At 40.2% G+C, this 20,398-nt stretch overlaps 1 protein-coding gene and 1 long non-coding RNA gene across 2 annotated transcripts; one reads left to right on the plus strand and one right to left on the minus strand.

The window, feature by feature from the left end:
• LOC109706916 lies at nucleotides 1,192–11,570 on the plus strand. Its single transcript, XR_002215351.1, has 2 exons — nucleotides 1,192–6,744; nucleotides 11,299–11,570. It is a non-coding gene; the product is annotated as an uncharacterized LOC109706916 (long non-coding RNA).
• On the minus strand, nucleotides 14,993–18,946 carry LOC109705310 (F-box protein At1g47056-like). Its single transcript, XM_020226049.1, has 2 exons — nucleotides 17,077–18,946; nucleotides 14,993–15,443 (listed from the first exon to the last, which is right to left on the minus strand). The coding sequence occupies exon 1, from the start codon at nucleotides 18,773–18,775 to the stop codon at nucleotides 17,138–17,140; it is 1,638 nt and encodes a 545-aa protein (XP_020081638.1). The 5' UTR covers nucleotides 18,776–18,946; the 3' UTR covers nucleotides 14,993–15,443; nucleotides 17,077–17,137.

Below are 20,398 nucleotides of genomic sequence, written 5' to 3' on the forward strand. Positions count from 1 at the left end.
TGGTACTTTTAAAAGCATAGGAGCTCAATTCTCTATATATATATATATATATATATAGAGAGAGAGAGAGAGAGAGAGAGAGAGAGAGAGAGATAGAGAGAGAGAACTAGGCTGGAATACTATTAATAACACCAATGACTTGGTGCTATTAAGTTTTTCATCCTTGAATTAAAAGATCTGCGGTTAGGATGATGTGGGCCCCCTAGGATTGAGTGGGTGGTTGGTTGAATAGTATAATCGAACGGATGAAAATGATAAAAGAGGTAAATCTAACGGCAGAAAACTTGATAGCATCAAATATTTTGTGCTTTCAATATATATATATGGGTTATTTGCATACACGTCCCTGCAAATATAGTGAATTGCGGAAATATCCCTGCAAAACGGAAACTCCATAAGTTGTCCGTGCAAAAGTTCTAATTTATGCAGATATGTCCCTCTGGTTAACATCCGTTAGAGAACTATTTATTTTTTAACAGCTTTCTTGTGAAATGACCATTTTGCCCTCACAAATATATCCCTCCAAAATACCGTTTTTCCCCTTCTCTTTCTCTTCCTCTTTGGGCCGCCGGAGCGGACGACGGCGGCGGCGCGGGGTCGGGTTCGCCGACGACGAAGAAGAGGGAAGAGAAAGAATGAGAGGAAGAAGAAAATGGAAGAGGAAGAGGGAGAGGGAAGAAAAAGATGAAGAGGGAAAGGGTTAGTCGTTGCGCGCCGCCGCTGCATCTTCTCCCTCGCCGGCGACGAAGAAGAGGGAAAAGATAGAGGAAGAGGAGGAAGAAGGGCGAAGAGGAAGAGGGAGAGGAAGAGGAAGAGGGAGGGCTCGCAGCCGCGGCCACAACTTCTCCCTCGCCGGTGACGAAGAAGAGGGAAAATGAAGAGGGAGAGGAAGAAAAAAGGGGAAGAGGAAGAGAGAAGAGAAAGAGGAAGAGGGAGAGGGTTTGCCGCGGCAGCCACAGCCGTGCGCCGGCCGCGCCAGTCGCCGACGCGGCGCCGCCGCCGTCGCCGCTGCCGCCACCGTCGCCTCCGCCGCCGCCCTCGCCGGCGATGAAGAAGAGGGAAGAAGAAGATGAGGAAGAAGAAGAAGGGTAGAACCATAAATTCACGTTATAATTAACCATGGTTAAGTATTTTAACCGTGGTTAATGAAAATTTTCTAACAGTCCTTAACGGCAGGGACATATCTATATATATAGTCTGGCTGGGATACTATCGATAGCACCAGGCGTTTGGTGCTTGCTCGGAGCCGAATTCCTTAACCTTTGACCTGGTCAAAGATCTCCCTAGGGAAGCGTGCAGGAATTAGGTACGGCTTCATGTGGTGACCCTCGAAGTTCGCGCCCTCCGATGGATTAAGCGATTCAGTTGATGAGGGATCGGTTCAGCCGGGTTCGAAGACCTTAATTGCAGAATCGGTTTCGCTGAATGAGCCGAATGTACGGAATGCACAGTAATTCAGGTCGGCTGAAGAGCCGAATACCTTTATATATAGACATTAGATTTGAAAACTTGTACAAAAGAAAGTGTGTATGTGCGGCATACATACTCCAGAAATCTAATCCTAAAACTACTCCTAAGAAAGACAATAAATGCGAGAAAAGAAAAGATTACAAGTAGATTATTCATAGAAATACAAAGAAAATGCGTAGAGATTGAAAGGTGGTCTTCTATTCTCAGGGAAAATACCCCTCTTCAGGCGTTACTCGCCTATTTATATTCCGCTTATTATTGTTTCGGTTATGTACACGATCGGCCACTTCCCTGTTTTAGTGGGCCACTACAAGCTGATCCTAACTACTCAAAACTACTTGCGGTTATGCTGTTATTCCTTTTCTCTACTCTCGGTGCACCAAATGCCATATAATCCTGACTTCTAAGCTTCTCGGCTGAATCGTGCACGAACCTGCCACGTGGCTTTTTATTATTGGCCCTAACAATTGCCTCCTCGGCAGCTTCCGAACAGACGATTCGGTAGCTGACGTGATCCTTTCTGAAGGTGCGATTTTCGAAATCATCATTTTGAACTACCTTGTACGATTTCTTTCCCAGCCGTCCTTTCACCTTTGATGGCCACGATCTCCCATATTCCATTTTGTCTTATATGCAGCATTAATTAGGTCACATTTATTGCTACTGTTTTTTCATCATTAAAGCCAGCTTCGGAATTCCATTCGGCGGCTTTTCTTTCCCTTTTTCTCTTTCTTGTTTTCTTTCTCTCCACGTTTTCTTTTCCTCTTTCGCCTTTTTTTTCTCTTCCTCTTCGCCTGAGGCTTTCATCTTTGCTCTTCATCTTCGCCCTTTTTGTCTTTGACTTTTAGTGTTTCTCTTTCGCCATCTCCTTAGATTTTTCTAGGATGGCGCCGCTTCCGTCTCTTTCTTCTTCTTCTTCATTGGATTACAACTTACTTAGATAATTTGTTCCATTGGACCCTTTTCAATTCATTTTAGGTTCCTCTTTTACTGATGACCCAATCCCTGAGGATTTTCCATTCTTAAGTGAGGGTTTTCCATTAATAGCCGATGCCATTCATCTCCATTCCTGGTATGCTTCGACTTCGACGGGAAAAGTCTCCGGACTTGATTGAGTGTTTCGGAAGCATACCTCGCCTGGTTGGATCGGGTGGAAGTTTCGTATGTCGATTTCTGGCGGGAGATTGGTATCTATGAAGCTATTCAATTATCTCGAACACCTCCTGTAGCCGACAACCTTCTTTTGGCTACGGTTCTCTGTTTTTGGTCCCCTGTTTCCAACACTTTCCTTTCTAGAGAGGAACTACTTACTCCTACTCTCCTTGACGTAGCAGCAATCATTGGTCTGCATCCTCATAGCATCACCCTTTCGATAGCCTATAATCCTAACGGCGTTGTTGATTTTGAGGCCCATCTTGATATTACAGATTTAGCTTATACCAAATTTATTCTCAAGTTCGCAGGCCATTACCCTGCTGCGGTTACTAGGAAGGAACATATAGTATTCCTTCTCTATTGGTTGTGCCATAACCTCTTTTGTACTCGTTCACAGAAGATTAATCGAGATTTTGTTCCAATCGCTAACGGCGAAAGATTAGCCGTAGGGGCATATTTCCTTGCTTTTGTATACAGAGAAACTTTTGATTCGATCAAATCATTGGCATCTGGAGAGGGTTTAGCAATCGGTTCTAGTTGTGGTGATCTTTGGTCCTTGCAAATGTTTTTGCAAATTTATTTTCCTTCTCTATGCCGAACTTCTTTGGATATAGATTCGGCTCCTTATTTCGATACTTATGGGTTGGCTCTCGGCTGTCCAAAGCCGCTATCCTCAGGCCACCCATTTGATTTCGGCACTTATTTCAAGATTTTTTATAAATCGCGTTGTCATCGCCTCATTTCATGGTCCCCATTTGCAGAATGCGTTACTCGTCCATCTTGGCTTCTTGCTCGATATGAAGCCATCCAAGGTGAACTAGCCTCTTCTCAGGCTAGTGAATATTCAGATGTCTGATTTTCTTTATTGGCTGCGTGAGATCTGCATGTCGGGTTGAAGATACGCTCGAAAGTGATGTCCAGTACTGAAGTCCATTCTCCCCGGTATTACAGATTTTGTATTGGCAAGTTTTGTGATTTGAGTCAGAGTCTTGAAGGGTTCGGTTCGTGATTGTCGAAGATTGAAGAATCCGAGATTCCGAGAATTCAAAAACATCTCACCGTATGAATCACGATGCTCATGTAAGTTTTTAAATGTCTTTATAGTGATTCATATCTATTTATGATGTTAGAATTATATAAACTAATGTTTAATAGATTAGAAATGGTTTTTGAAACTTTTAAATTGAATATAACAATATTATATATTGTGTACCGGTATCAGGTTCCAATTCGTCAAAACCGTATTGAAAAATTTGAGTTTTTATATTGTGTACCAGTATCCACATCTGGTTCCTCAAAACTCGAGAGCTACAATTCTCATAATTGTATTGAGTACCGGTACCGAGCTCTAGTACCGGTACTACATCGGCTGTGTACCAGTACTGCATTGGTCGAGTACCGGTACGTAGCATTAGAAAATTTCTAGATGCGTCCTGGCGTACCAGTACCGACACCCGAGTACCGATACTCAAGTGTAAAATTTTCTAATTTACATTCTAATCCTAATCTAATTGATTCTAAAGTCATAAATATGACATTGGGGTTCTCTAATACGTACAGAAGCATAGAATACATGCAAGAGTAACCTTAGAGGCTAGGTTTTCGTTCTAAACCCATTTCCATCAAATAGCCTCTTTTAGTTCAATTCGAGATATTGGAATTCAATATTTATATGTCGAATTGATCTAATATTTGCTTAGAGATTTTTCTCTGGTTCTTGGATTCGGCGTGATCAAGGCGGTTCGTGGATTCGGATCGTGGGCTCGAGGATTCGAGTGGCGTTCGTGGATTAGGACGTGGGTGTAGCGTTCGTGGATTCGAACGTAAGGCGCGGACAATCCGGTGACGTGCGCGAGATCCGTCAGCGGTTAAGAGAGTTTAAGTCCGTAGAGTCGGTAATCACCTTGTAATCTTTTTCTCTTAGTGGATTTTTTTTCGTATGTTGGTCCCGTGGATTTTTCTCCAAATTGGAGTTTTCCCACGTAAGAAAATCGGTGTGCTATTTTATTTTTCGCATTACTTTTATCGGCGAGAGATTTGTGTTTTTGGACTATACACCTATTCACCCCCCTCTAGGCGTTTGATAGTATCGAGATAGATCCAAGGGTTTGTATAACCTACAAGTGGTATTAGAGCGGGATCTAGATTTTTCTATCACTATGGGTGAAGATGCTAACACTAATTGACCTACGCTTTTTGATGGCACAAACTATGCCTATTGGAAGGTTCGCATGAGAGCTTTTCTAATAGCCATCGATGAGCGGGTTTGGCACTCCGTCGAATTTGAATGGAAGCATCCTACCGAAAAGGTTGAGAATGTTGAGAAGCCAAAACCACGTGATAAATAGAATAACGAAGAGAAAGATTTATCTTCTTACAATGGTAAAGGGATTAATGCTTTATTCAATATCTTGACACAAACTGAATTTTCATATGTTTAAGCATGTAAAACCATCAAAGAAATTTGGAACAGTCTACATGTTAGACATGAGGGTACAAGCTTGGTAAAGGTTTAAAAACTTCAAATGTTGACAAGTAAATTTGATTCGATTCGTATGGAAGAAAATAAAACCTTTACCGAGTATTATACTCTTCTTCAAGACATTGTTAACACGGGTGCTAACTTGGGAGAGAAAATTTCTAAGCCTAAAATTCTAAGAAAAATTCTTCGAACTCTTTTCGCAAGATTTCATCCGAAGGTTGCGGCAATTGAGACTATCAAGCATCCGGATGAAATGGAAGTAGAGGAATTAGTAAGTGCTTTATAAACGTACGAAATGACTTTTCCTACTAATCAATCTTCTTCCAATTCTTCTTCTAAAAGTATAGGGGTTTCACTCAAATCGACAAAGAAGGAAGACGTGGACTCTGATTCTGACGAAGATATTTCGCTTGCCGACTTCGAACGCCAATTAGTGCTTCTCACGAAGAAATTTTTTCGGAACTTCCGGAAGAACAAAACGAACAAAGCCTCATCTTCTAAGCAAAAATCTTTTTCAAAAGGATTTTCAAGTTCAAAATCAAAAGAAAAGAACTTGCAAAACTTTCTAAAGAAAAAGATGATTTTGAAGGAAAATTCACTGCTACAAATATAAAGGCTATGACCACATTTCCACGGATTGTCCTACTAAAAAATTGTATAAAAAGAAGGCTTTGCAAGCTAAAACATGGATGATTCTGCTTCTAGTGAATCGATCTCAAGTGACGAAGAAAAGAATGATGTTATTGTTTTATTTACAAATACGTCTTTACCTTCGTCTTCTGTTGTTTGTTTATCTTCTATTTTATCTGACTCCATATTTTTGGTTTTGCATGAAACATCGAGCGATGGTGATGAAAGCTATGAGGAGTCGGACGAGGAAGATCTTGCAGCGACATATCAACAACTTCTTATTGATTCTAAGAAAATGGCTAAGCACAACAAAAAGTTGAGAAAACGATTATTGGAACTTGAGGATAAGAACAAAACATTGAAGACCACAAATAAAGCTCTTGAGAAGGAAAGGGAGTTGATATTGAAGAACAATGGAATCCCCCAAGAGAAGCTAGACCAATCGAAAATAACGATAAAATCCTATCAAGAGAATATTGGTTTTCTAGAACAATAATATGAAGAAATTCGTGCATCCAACCAAGTTTTGACCAAACAAGTTTATCAACTCAAATCCGATATTCAAAAGTTTTTCTCTGGATCAAAGAAGCTAGATCATATGCTTGGATTGGGCCAAAAGAATAAACTTGGGCTTCGATATGAGCGGACTTATGTTGAGAAAGATGAAAATTCAAAACAAGTCTCAACAACTTAGAAGGAAAAAGTGTGCCATAGATGTGGAATCAAAAGACACATCAAGAAGACATGCCCTAAAAAGGATAAGAAGGCTTTATCGGCACCTTCCAATACTCGACAACCCCCACGGATTCAAAAGCAACATTAATTGAGTTGAGTATCTCGAATCAACCGGGAGTCAAAGCCACAACAAAAAGTTCAACCAAAGTCGAATGCAACACGAAGATCGACGGTGAATCGGAAGTGAAAACAAACGGTGCCTAACGTCAACAAGCCAAGACAACCAACAATCTGACAAGTTTGGGTTCGGAAAGATGATATCTTTCCTTATCGTAAGTCTTAATTTGTTTTGATTTTTGTGTAGTGTTTTGGTTGGTGCTCATTGCATATTTTTTAATCATTGCATTGCATGTTTGGATGTTCTTTTTGCTTGGAATTTGTTTTGGAATCTTTTCGAGAAAGGTGATATTTTGAAACCTTTTCATTGGGAAATTAAAACTTTATTTTTTTTTCATTGAGAAATTAAAACTTGAAAAGTGCCTTGAACATCTCAACTTCTCATTCATTCATTTCGAGTTAAGTTCATATTAATTATCGATTTTACTCCACTTTTATTATTTTGAAGATAATTTATTATAGGAGTTACTTAATACTTATATTCATCAAATTTTCGTAATCATGTTTGATTTTTGGCAATTACACTATCTCGGTTGTGCGCGTTGAATATGATGAATGGTTATTCGCTAGTGGACTAAAATTTGTCAAATTTTCTTTCAAATGCGAGATTGCTTAGTTTAGGGGGAGTTTGTGTTATATAAAAAAATTTGTGAAAAGATTGATACGAGAAAAAAAAAAACTCCTATACTTGAAAGATGTGGAAAGAGTTACATCCTTGAAAGGAGGTGAAAACTACCACCACATATAGAAAAGAGCTACCACCACGGTCGTCCGGTAAGTATGTGAAGTTACCATATGGAAATTGATTGTATAATCGAAAAGGTTGAAAAATAGTAAATATTTTGAATTTTTAGAAATTATAAGGTGGTATAGTGAAAAGATGCTCAAAGAGCCACCTCCGGTGCTTTATTTGCTAAATCTCAAATTTGAACGTTTTTGTGACAAATTGGTGTCAAGTTTGGTGAATCTCTATAAGTCATTTTTTCACGAACCATTACATCTTGATAGTTTTTGAGCCACTAGATTATTTTTGATGACTTAATTTTGAGATTTATATGAATTAAAAAATCATGTAATATTTTATATTCATCATGATAATTTTTTAGTACAATTCTTAATTTTTACGAAATTAACTCGAATTGCGTGAATTAGATGTGAAAAATGGTTTATGACACTGAGCCTATGTCTTTTCTCTTATGTGTTAATTAATGAAATTGTGTCTTCAAAATGTAACCAATGTCTTCGAGGGCTTCCTATGTCATTTCTCTTATTGTAGAATTTTACTATGGCTTCTCAATCTGTTCTTATTGTGATTTCCGATTTGTTTGTGACACTGAGCCTAAAGGCATCTAAGGCATAAATTATTGATAGAATTTCTGCATCTATACTACTAATGTGTCATTTTTCTTTAAATTTACTACTTGCATATCTACATAGTTTTTCATCTTTAGTTGGACTGTATTTTATTCGGTTTAGCCTTCAGGACTGCACCCCATCCTAAGTGCATCCATCAGTTTCTATATTATAATATAATCAATATCAAATGGCAATGTTTTAGTATGGTAAGTTTTTTGAGTAAGTCTTTTATTTGTTGTACTAATTTGATGTCTTCTTGGTTGAAGTGCTTTTGCCCTATTTTTGAAGTCTTAGCATATAATGGCCCAGCTATTTTTTCTAAATCCTTAATAAAATTTCGTGCATAATTTACTAATCCTAGAAAAGCTTAGAGATCTTTTAAATTACTTAAGTTATTAGGCATTTGTAACATACTGAAACTCGGTAGAGAATATCGAACTTTAGTCAAATTGACTAAAGTGTGCGAAAGGAATAGTTGGACAAACTCCATTTAACATTCTAACAATGTTGGAAGGGCTAAAGTTGAGTTCCAAGAGAGTTGGAAAGGTTTTAGCATTGCTCGGCGCGAATTGGAGTCGAAACAATGCGAGATTGAGGTTCGGGAGCATTCGGATGTTTCGGTGCGCGTTGGGCGCGAAAACAGAACCCGAAAGCTATGTTGGACCATGGGTTAAATCCGGCATAAGCGGGGATGAAAAGATGGTTGAGACACGCTCGAAAACATGTTTTGGGGGTCTCAGTACGATTTGAGATGAATCGTAGGCCTAACGAGTGAAAACGAGCGAAAACGGAGAAAAGTTGTAAAAATTGGCTAAGTCCTAAAAAGGTTGTGTACCTGTGACAGACTAAAAGTGTACTGGTACACAGTGTAAAACCCGAAACAGCAACTCTCGGGTTTGGTTGTTGCACGATCGTGTAACCGGTGACACCCCTGATGTGTACCGATACACATTGAGTCTGACAGCAAAATAAAAACTGCTGCAAATATGGAAGAGAAGAGGGTCTAAATACAATTGTAGCATCTTATAAAACACCCCAAACACTCTCTCTCTCTCTCTCTCTCTCTCTCCCACAGCCAAATACCCCCTCCAACACATTTTTCTTCCTCTCTCTCTCTAGAATCTCTCTCCCAAAGCTAAAGGAGGTGGATTTGGAGGAGACATCTTGGAGCATCTAGGGTTTTGAAGGCTTTGGGACTCTCCTACAAGGTGGACCTTAGAGTGCTTTGGGCTAAGGTGAGGCTTTCATGTAAGATCTAGGCTAGGGTTTGGTTTTGTACCCTAGAACTCTTGGATTTGAGCTTCTTACATGTAGAGAAACCCTCTAGAGACTATGAACACCATGAAATCCATGGTTGCTTCAAGAGCTCTCATGGTGAAATTCTAGGGTTTGTATTAGAAGCCCTAAGAATGGGTTATATGGTTCTAAATGAGCTTCTAGATGTTGGCCAAGCTTGTTTTTGCTTGCCTTAGAGATCAAAATGGTGGATTGAGCATATGGCATTGTTAGGGCACCAAAATTGGAGTTTTTGTCATAGATAGGTTTAAATGTAAATTGACCCTATATAAATCTAATTGAAGGTACTTCTGACGCGTTGGCGAAGACGGTTCGGCGATTCGTCGAGCCTACGCGAAGATATTGAAGAAACAGACGTTTTGGCTTCGTTTCTGCCTGGAGGGCCGAGGCGACGTCCAAAAATCACGAGAACGGATTCGGAGCATCGTGGCATCAAGTTATAGACCTTTAATTTTCGGATCGTGGATTGGAGGCCGTTTGGTGGTCGAGTGCGAGTTCGGGCCGAACCGGGCAACGGGTGCCGCGGGAGGCCGATTGCAAGTGACTACAAGCAATCGGAGTGCGAATCGAGGTAGGTTGTGCTCACCGAAGCGACTAGGTCGCCTTCATGTCGAAGAAAATATGGTTTCATATTGATGCATATAATGGTAACTAGTGGTAAAATATATGAATGTATGAGTTGAATGCTATGTTAGGCTACCAGAGATTGCATGATGACATAATGCGAATGATGCTAGTTTGAGAGAATAAGATAAATGACCTATGCATGTAAACATTATAAGAACGTGCTAGTTGCTAGTTGGAATGCATAATGAGATGTGTAGAGAATGTTAATTGAGAGGTGCATGTTGTAATATATGCTAGATGAAATGCATAATGATATAAAATAAGAATGTTAGATAAAATGCATGTTGGCAAATTATGGAATATGCTTGATTCAAATGAGTTGAACTTGGGTCGATAACTCTAGGTGCATTAGAGAACTCGACATTGGAAATAAGAATGTGTAAACATGGAATACTCGATTTGGACGACTAGGAGGTCAAATAGATCGAGTGGCATTGAACCTAGTGTTGTGAACCTAGGAGGGACATGTGTGGCATTTAACTTAGTGTAATAAACATAGATTGGTCAGGAGTGGCATTGAACCTAGTGTTAAAGAACATAGGTTGAGAAAAACCTAAGTTATGTGACAAAGGAATTGAACCTAGAGTCAATTGGACCTAGGATGGAAAGGACATTGGACCTAGATAGGTCGACATTATAGGGTTAAGACTAACCCTTGAGTTATGTGAAATGGATTCCGGAATCCCAGAGCTTATGGATCACACCGAGAGGGGTGTGGGGTGTGTGCGATGATTTCGCCGCCCGGGGCTAAACCATTGTCATGGCGTGTGCGTCGATTTCGCCGCCGGATGGTTATGCCGGTTTGTGGATTATACCGCCGGGTGACTTGAGCCATTGTCGTGGCGTATGCGATGATTTCGCCGCCGGGTGGCTAAGTCATGGAGCGCGGTAGGCTGTGGTTGGCTGAGGTGCATGTGAGAGTTCCTTCACCTCGAGCCGGACAGAGCGCGGATTATCCGCAGTTGATTGATTCAAGACCGAGTCGAGTGGCATAGTGTGACTGAGGTAAGAGTAACCTTAGGAAAGAATGGCAATTTGAGCATAATATGGCTAAGGTGTGAGTACCCTTAGTAAAAAATAAAGAACGGCTAAGAATAAAGATTAACTAAGAATAAATAATGGCTAAGAACAAACAGTGGCTAAAAAGAAAGGATTGCAAGTAGCAAAGTATGGCTAACAATAGCGAATGGCAATGATAGAGAGTAAAATCGTTTAATTTACTTGCGTAGTTGCATGAATTTCATATTGCATATTGTGATGTACATTTATTTATTTTAATATTGCATAGAATACTTGTGGATATCTGTTGGACTAACATGATTGCAGTACTTCCTTGGACCTGTTGGGTCGAGCTTTTTCCTTGGGTGGCCGTACCCACTGGGAACTATATTTATATAGTTCTCACCCCTGTGTGGTTTTGGGGATTACAGGTTCACACGCGAACGGTGCGGCGGCGCGAGGAAAGGGCGTAGCTCCGTAGATAGTGCCCTACCCCGAGACCAGAGATAGCAGTACCCCGTGTCGGCATAGCTTAGGGTTATAGGAAATGAAAAGAACAAATGTATCAAACTTGTAATAAATTTGTAGCAACTTGTATTGTATTCGGAAGTTGGAAAAATGTAATATGTAATTCTGATGTAAAATGCAGCTAAAGATGAATGTTGTAATAACTTAGTTGTTTTATGTTTTTGATACTTCCTTATGCAATCTATGCTTGAATTCTGTTCTTGGTTGGAACATCGTGAATTGTATTGGTTGCGACGCCTAGGACGTACAGGGGAAGCTCTGTCCGTTCGGCGGTCTGTTGGCGTGCCCGAACCCGACCAAATAGGCGGGGCACGGGCATTTCTAAAATATTTTTTGTTATATGAGGTTGTAATTTAATTTTACCGTCTCCTAAGGTTACACCTAAAAAAATTATGTAGGTTTTGCACAATTCATACTTTTTTCTAGTAATGATGATTCTAAGTTAGAGAAATTCACTAAAGACTGTTTACGAGACCGCAGATAGTCCTATATTAAGATATAATAAGGCTAAAACTCTCAACCCTGCTATATCATTTTGGACGGTGGTTAGGCCCAAGAGGTTAAGAGAGTTAAGCGTGATAGAACTAGAATAGTCCTAAGATGGGTGACCTCCTAGGAAGTGGGGCGTCACAGTTGGTATCAGATTTAATTACTAGTCGAAAGTGTGAGATCAGTTTTGGCTGAACCAGGTATACAGTAGAGAGAGCGAGCTCTCATGTTGATGACTATTGTGGATAGAGCGCAACTCCCACACAAGGTCGATTAAGGCTAGCGAAACTAGCCTCACATCACCTAGAACTTTTGAGTCTGAACTTAACGAGAACGTCAAGGCTTAAAGAGGGGAAGAATGTGAGACTCCAGGTAGTCCAATACATGAGATATAATAGGACTAAAATTCTTAACCCGGCTATAGCATTTAGGGCGGTGGTTAGGCCCAAGAGGTTAAGACCATCTGGAAAGTGGGCCGTCACAGTTAGTTATTTCACACTGAGAATGTGAAGATGGTACCTCAGTTATTACTCGAGGTATGTAATCAAATTTTGAGGACAAACTTTCTTTAAGGAGTGATGTAGTAACAAAGGCACTTAATAATAGTAGATTTCCTAAAAAAGAGGTATTATCATGCTGTTGACTATTGTAGGTGGAGCACGGCTCCCCAACAAGGTCGATTAAGGTTAGCTAGACGAGTCTCACATCACTTGGTACTTGTGAGTTTGAGCCCGACGAGGACGTTAGGACTTAAAGGGGGAAGAATGTGAGACCCCAGATAGTCTAATTTATGAGATATAATAGGACTAAGAGGTTAAGAGAGTTAAGCGTGCTAGGGCTAGAGTAGTTTTAGGATGAGTGACCCTCTAAGAAGTAGGAAGTCACAGTTATATAGGACTATTTCAAATTATGGGGGTTTTGCAATCCTCCTCATTTTAAGCTCTGACATTCTCGTCAGGCTCGGACTCAAAAATACTAGACGATGTGAGACTCGTATCGCTAGCCTTAATTAACCGACCTTGCAGGAGAGCTACGCTCTACCCACAATAGTCATCAGCATGAGAGCCCCACTATATAAGCTTGCTCAGCCGAGACTTATCTTGTACTTTTGACTGGTAATTGGCTCTGATATCAATTATGACACCCAACTTTCCAGGAAGCACCCATCCTAGAAATACTCTAGCCCTAATACGCTTAACTCTCTTAACCTCTGGGTCTAGCCACCACCCAAAATACTATAGCCGAGTTAAGAGTTTTCTAATCCTATTATATTTTATATATAGGACTAAGAGTTTCACACTATTTGTTAAGTGTCCTAAATGTTCTTGAAGAGTTTTACTAAAGGCCAAGATATCATCTTATTTAGACTAATACAAAACTCTTATATTGGCTAAATATAGCATCTATTTTATACTGGAAAATAGATGGTGCATTTTTTAATCCAAACGACATTACAACTCATTCATAATGTCCTTCTGGACAAGCAAATGTTCTCCATTCTATGCTACCAAGATGCATTTTGACTAGCCAAAATCCTGATTTACAATCAAATTTGCTAAAAATGTTCCCATTTTTTATACTATTTATTAACTATGTTTTGTCAAGTATATTGTATGCGTCTAGTTTGGTATTGTCATTAAGTCTTTTATATTTAATAACCATTCTATTTTTACCTCTTGACAATTTAGCATGTTTGTTTAATATAAAGGCAGCAGATCTATGTTTCGATTGTGATTTTTGGATGACACCAAGTTTTGTTAGTTCATTTATGTGCATTTTAAATTCTTCTTTATCTTGACTTGTAGCTTCTATTGCAGCTGTTCGGACAATATACTTTTAGGGTTTATAATTTCTAATTTACAAAATTCTTTATCCTTTTTCCAGTATCTAATAGGGTTTTCTGACTCCCTTTGTTTCTAATTTATCTAATTTGTCAAGAATAGTATCTATATCTTGTTGATTTCGTATAAAGTCTATATTTATCATTGCTTTTTCCCAATCTATAAAATAGATTTCAATTTCTATTCCATCCTCATCATTGTGTTCAAATAATTCTAAATCTTCTTCTTTCTTAGTCTCGATGCTATTTCGACAACAAGGTTGTCCTTCACTACAATTCTTACAACAATTTGGTTTTATAATGTGGTTTTCGGCTATCGAGCTTAAGATTCTTTAAGTACGTACTGAAGTTTGAGTAGTTCGTTTATAAAATTGAACATAGTCTCTGTTAATGGTTATCCCACCTAATTGATTGAGTACAAAGTTGAGTCGTAAGACAAAGTCAGTGTTAATAATCAACTTACATATCCAAACTTTAGGTATGTTATAGTATTCAGCATACGTATTACACGAGTTATAAAAATTTATTTTATGACTCGTGCAAGTGGTAAGGAACTTAGTGGTTGATACTTAAGGTCTCAAATTCGAATTCTAATTGATTCACATTTCCAGCTAAATATATTTCTAAATGAAATAAACGAAACGGATGTCGGTAAGAAGTTCCATCCATTTGTGTGGCAGGGATAAATTCTTCGGCTAACTTATGGTATTGTTCAGTTAGTAGTGTTGAATTGATTAAGTATGTTGTACAGCCAATATCACAATATCTAGAAGAAGATGAGCAATCAGAAAATGACCAAGAAGAATTTCCATCTAGAAGGGATTTAAATCTTACTGCCGAAGAACAATCAACTATGCCCTTAAATCCTGAATTCAATCTAGCAAACATAGAAAACAATAGTGAAATAGCATTAGAATGTGAAGAAGAAGAAGAAGAAGAAGAAGAGGACGTAACATTAGAAGAAGAATTAGTACTCATTGAAAAAATTAAACAAATTAGAAAGGAACGAGACGGAAGAAATAAATTATCATATACAGATACTAGGTACCCATTTTTACGTGTTTAGAAGAAGAACAAATTAGATTATTAGAAAAAGCTGCTGATGACTTTCTTCAAGATGATAATAACCAAGAGAATACTTAACTAAGTTTGATCTGCTTGTTCCACACGAAGGGTGGAACAACAGCTGTTCCACCCTTATTCCCTTTTATTTCTAATTATTATGAGGAACTATAATTTCTCGATCCCATATAATCCTGAAAATAGCGTTTGGGTATAAGAAAGAGAATAAGCTCTTATTTTTCTCATTATATCCGAACCAAACACTACCTTAACATCAGTATAATAAGGCATTCAGTGCAGAAGGATCCTCCTGCTATATGTCATTTTCTTTTTTCATGATGGCAAGCAGTGCAGAAGGATCACATGTGACAGCTGCCATAAATCCTAAAGAATCCGATAAAACAATAATGGACGCATCACTACATAATGATGTGAGCCGCCCAGGTACTTTGTGACATAGTAGTGAAGGTTCATATTTTTCCATCTCCCTATAATGTGATACTGAAATTGTTCCCCAAAACATGATCATCACGGGCCAGATTCACGTACAATCAGCTTCTCTCTGTCGAAACCATTTGCATCAATATCCCACTTAGTTGTTACGTGACGCCACTGGCCATTCTTCGAGTAAAAATCATCTTTATTTATCCAAAAGAACTGCAAATAATAAGGATATAAAATGAGATCATCGAATGCCGAGAATCATAAAAGATCTGTTTTGTTCTATGTATTTAATTCCAGGGCTGCCAAATCCCTCAAATATGACAGACATCCACTAACCCAATATCATAAGTTCATTAAAGCAAACCCCTAACTATACATGGTCGCCTCAGTAGTGCTAGATTTTTCTCGTCTAATCTAATATCGATAACGGAGATGAAAACGCAGAGATCTTACGGCCTGCCATTACATGAAACTTCCAATACTGAGTAAAATGGTTTTCTGTGCTCCTGTGAGCATCTTCAAGTCAAAATTGGAAAGCGCACATTGGAGCTGTTCATGTTTGTACCATTAGAAAGTGCAGACATGAAGAAGGGAATGAATGTCATCCAAGTAGCCCACACATATAATGCAAAAGATAAAGAGCATAATCCAAATAATAAAGCTGCTTCTAGCTTTTTCTCACCATCGCCTTCAAACTCAATACATTTCATGCTTCTCCCCGCATATCATTCCTCATTTCTTTCTTTAGGTATATCATTCTCCTAAAACTCGAAGATCCTATTAAGCACTTCAGCAATTGACTCATTTCTATTATATACTAAATTTAAACTATCAATGTTCCTTAACATAGACAAAATCAGCACACTTAAGTCAAATGAGCAATTTTATACCACATCGACTACACCCACTGTTTATAGCATTTACAATCCAATTTTCATAGAATTTTCAAGATTCATCGGTAACTTCCAGAACTCCCAAGATTCATCGGTAACTACTATTTTATTGTCTACCGGGTTTGCAGTTCATTCAGAACCTTCAGGAAGATGACATTAGATGCAAAAGTTGTATTAGTAAGTACTACAAAGCTTTAGCAAATCATATAGTCGTCTGTCAAACATCTGTCGGTCAACAAGTTTCCAAACAATCTCAGATGTTAGATTAGCCAATACTTTGTTTAGTCTATGCCTATAGATTAATAATTTCTATCAGAGAGGAAAAGCAATATGCGCTAGGATTTGAGAAGTCTTAAGTGGCTCAAAAATTCAGGGTTCAATATTTTTAGAAAGGCATTTTCGTATATCAGTGGAGTGTACTGTTTGCCAAATATCAGGAGCATGATTATTCATGTCTCTATACAAGTCTAACAATAGGTGTCAGCCTTGGTTGGAGTGTGTTTCATGCTGAAACCAATCTGAAACGAGCAAAATTTTATTAAAAAAGGAAAAGGAAAGGGAAAGAAAAAAAAAAAAAAAAACTGAAGAAAATCAGTTTAAAATATCGAATCGAAAGAATGTACAAATCCATTTTGATGGCATCTTTCTGACCAGCAGGTGAAAATTAATGTGACAGTCTCCGCACATTCAAAAGTAGACTAGTAATAGCTTATGGAAACTCAAAATATAGACTTGACAAGGAGGACAATTAAGACATCAAGAATCAACATTACAATATGACAGGCAATGCGAGTGCAGGACTGAATAACGCTCTAACTTAGGCGGCAAGACGAACAGCCGACAAACAACAATAACAACAACAATTACGATCGTGCTTTGATCTTCGACATAAAGAAGTTATCCTACCAACAAATAACAGCAATCTATTATATTATACTGGAAAATTAACTTACGCAGTGAAAGAGTTCCATATATATATATATATATATATATTTTTATCTTCCCTTGTGTTTCTCATGAGCTGGGGGGATTACCGCTTCCACTCGACCACCTCCTAAAAGCAGATACCATGAAATGCCTCATCCTACTCTTTGACAGTGCAGAACGACTGCTACTGCTCGATGGGAGATCGACGGCTGCGAACTGATCGATCAGCTCTGGGATCTGCTCTGCTGCGGTGTCCTGCACGCCACTCTCGCTCGCGCTTACGGCATCCTGCTCCTGCTGCTCAGCCGCATCCAAGCTGATGGCAAATGACTCTCCCCTGACCGCCTTCAACCACTCCACGCATTCGGGCGTCACACTGCGGCACCGCTTCAACTTCACCTTCACCAGGTTGGGGCACCCGCGAGCGAGGGCCTCCATCCCACGGTCCGACAACGGACAGCCCTTGATGCACAGTTTCTTGAGCGACAAGCACCGGGCAGCAAGGCACGCGATCTCAGCATCCCCGACCGTCTCACAGCCGCAGAGCGCAAGGCGCTCGAGCGTACGGCAGCAGCCAGCAAGGAGGCCGAGGCTGAGGGCGGTCGGGTTGATCCCAATCAGAACAAGCTCCTGCAGCTCGGGGCAGCCCCGCGCCACGGCCGACAGGCCGAGGTCGCCGATCCGGTTGGACCGCCAGCCGTCGAGGTGGAGCTTGCGCAGGCGGCGGCACCCGTCAGCCACGGCGGCCAGCCCAGCGTCGGTGCACTCGGGCGTCTTCACAAGGTGGAGGACCTCGAGATCGGCGCAGGCGGAGAGGGCGAAGAGGCCCCGATCGCCGACCTGGAGCTTCTCGAGGTGCACGTCGGCGACGCTGGGGACGCGGGAGGTGATCTCCTCGAGGAGGAGGTCCCAGTCGCCGGAGCAGCGGAGGACCTTGAGGGAGCGGAGGTGCGGGGAGCCGGCGATGAGCGGGGCGAAGCACTGGGCGTTGTAGAGCTCCTTGAGGCAGATGGAGCGGAGGGAGGAGGAGGAGCAGGGGGCGAGGAGGAGCAGGAGGTCGGAGGCGGCGGTGGGGTCGGAGAGGCCGCGGAGGCGCTTGAGGGAGAGGTCCTCGAGGAGGGGGCAGGCGCGGAGGACGGCGTCGACGGCCTTGGGGCCGAAGGCGCAGGAGGAGCAGGAGAGCTTGCGGAGGTCGGGGCAGTTGGCGGCCAGCGCGGACATGCCGAGATCGGTGAGCTGGCGGCAGGCGCGCAGCTTCAGGCGGGAGAGGCGGGGGAGGCGGGACGAGATGAGGGCGAGGGCGTCGTCGCCGATGCTCTCGGACCGGCGGTCGCACTTGAGGGCCAGCTTGGTGACGGAGTCGAAGCGGGAGAGCAGCGCCGGGGCGAAGGAGAGGAGGTCCTTGCGGGCGTCCAGCGACAGCCGGTGCCGGCTCTGGCCCTCCACGGCGAGCCAGCGGCGGCAGACCAGCGAGCAGCGCTTGCGGTCCGACGGCGACAGGGAGCTGAAGATGAGGGCCAGGCACTCGTCCGGCAGCTCCAGCGTGTGGTCGCGCCGATCCGACGACGGAACGCCCCGCATGCTGGAGGAGGAGCAGGCGCCCGATCGGCGACGGAGGGATTGGGATCGGGATTGGGATTCGGAAAAAAGGGCTTCGGATAGGGATCGGGATCGAGATTCGGATCGGGATTGAAATCGGGAAAGGGATGAGACGGATTGGCCCATCCACGACCACAGGAAAAGCCAAAGTTAGCTATCGGAGGCCGGACGAAGAAGCGGTGTGAGCGGCGGGTGCCGAGCGATCTCCTTCCCCCCTCCCCATCCCATCATTATTCGACCGATCCTGTGACCCAGTGCTGAAGCCTGAAGGGAAAATGGCCGCTTTCAACGTGCGTACGCAACTCTGCCTTTTTATTTACTTATTCTTTATATTTTACTTATTTATTTATTATTTAAATATTTGCTTGCATTTCTAACATTTTTTGTTTGAATTTGTTTAAAGAATTCAACGTTGACACGGCACGGCACAAGCTGCTAAAAGGCTGTTTGGTTTTTCAAAAGAAACTAAAAAAAAATATAATATCGTAAATACCCCCACAAAATCAATAATATTATAATTACTTCTCTAAATATAAAGATTTTTTTAAATCTATCCTTATTTGCAAACTCCGTTAAATTCATATAGAATTAAAAATTACTTACCGATTTTGTCCTTGATCCTCAAAGGGTGTTGAAGGTTATAGTGAGAAAAAATATATTCTACCCCCTCAACTATAGGCTATTTTAAAGAAGTTTCCTAATTTTTTTTTTCCTGTATAAAGACCCATTCAATTTTATTTATTTCGTTTGAAATAATTTCATTAATTAAATTAAATATTTTGTTCAAAGTCAAGACACTCCATTAGCAACTAATTATTAAATCTAGAATTACACTATTTTTGCAAGTTGAATGAAAATTTTAGTTATTTCATCAAATTTAACGACTTTAACTATTTTTATTTAAAGACATTATAGATTTAATAGTTAGTTGCTAATAGAGTGTTTTAGTTTTGAACAACGTATATAATTTAATTCGTGGAATTAATTTAAATAAAAAAAATAAAAATTGAATGGATTTTTTACACAAGGAAAAAAATTAGGAATCCTTTTCAAAATAGTCTATAGTTGAGAAAGTTGAACATATATTTTCTCACTATAACCCCCAACACCTTTCAAGGATGAAGGGCCAAATTGGTAATTAATTTTTAATCTCATATGAATTTAAGGGAGTTTGCAAATAAGGGTAGATTTCAAAAAATCTACATATTTAAAGGGGTAATTATGATATTACTGATTTTGTGAGACTATTTACGATATTATCAACCTTTTGAAGGGCACCAGTGAAATTAACCCTAAAAAAAAATATTTATTATAAAATTTTTTCTTTAATTTTTTTTGGTTTGATTTTTTTTAAAAAAATTTGTAAAATTTTGTGAAAAATTAATATTTTCTTTTTGAATAAAATTCAAAAAATAAAAATATTAATTTACCATATAATTTGGAAAATAAATTTGTAAAAAATTATTTTTTCTTGAAATCAAACGGGCAAAACTAAAATAAAAAATTTCACGAAAAACTTTTTTTTGAAATTTATTTTTCTTGCTTTTTCGAAAATCCAGTGCACAAAAAATTGGACAAAAAAATTTATGGACAGTGTCCACAATGACTAATTTGAGGACGCGTCGGATTGGTGCCGCATGGCACCCGAGCCACGCGGGGCTAGCTCATCGCCCTGGTGCTCTTCCTTTTGGAGAGCAGTGGGACGTTTTTTGTGCACTCAGTTCATCATTTTTGTTCTAAAATTTTATT

This window comes from Ananas comosus, linkage group 2, assembly GCF_001540865.1.
Source record: "Ananas comosus cultivar F153 linkage group 2, ASM154086v1, whole genome shotgun sequence".
Taxonomy (NCBI): domain Eukaryota; kingdom Viridiplantae; phylum Streptophyta; class Magnoliopsida; order Poales; family Bromeliaceae; genus Ananas; species Ananas comosus.

Excerpts from the sequence above, each read along its gene's own strand:
- LOC109705310 (XM_020226049.1), bottom strand. The coding sequence starts at position 18,775 with ATGGGCCAATCCGTCTCATCCCTTTCCCGATTTCAATCCCGATCCGAA.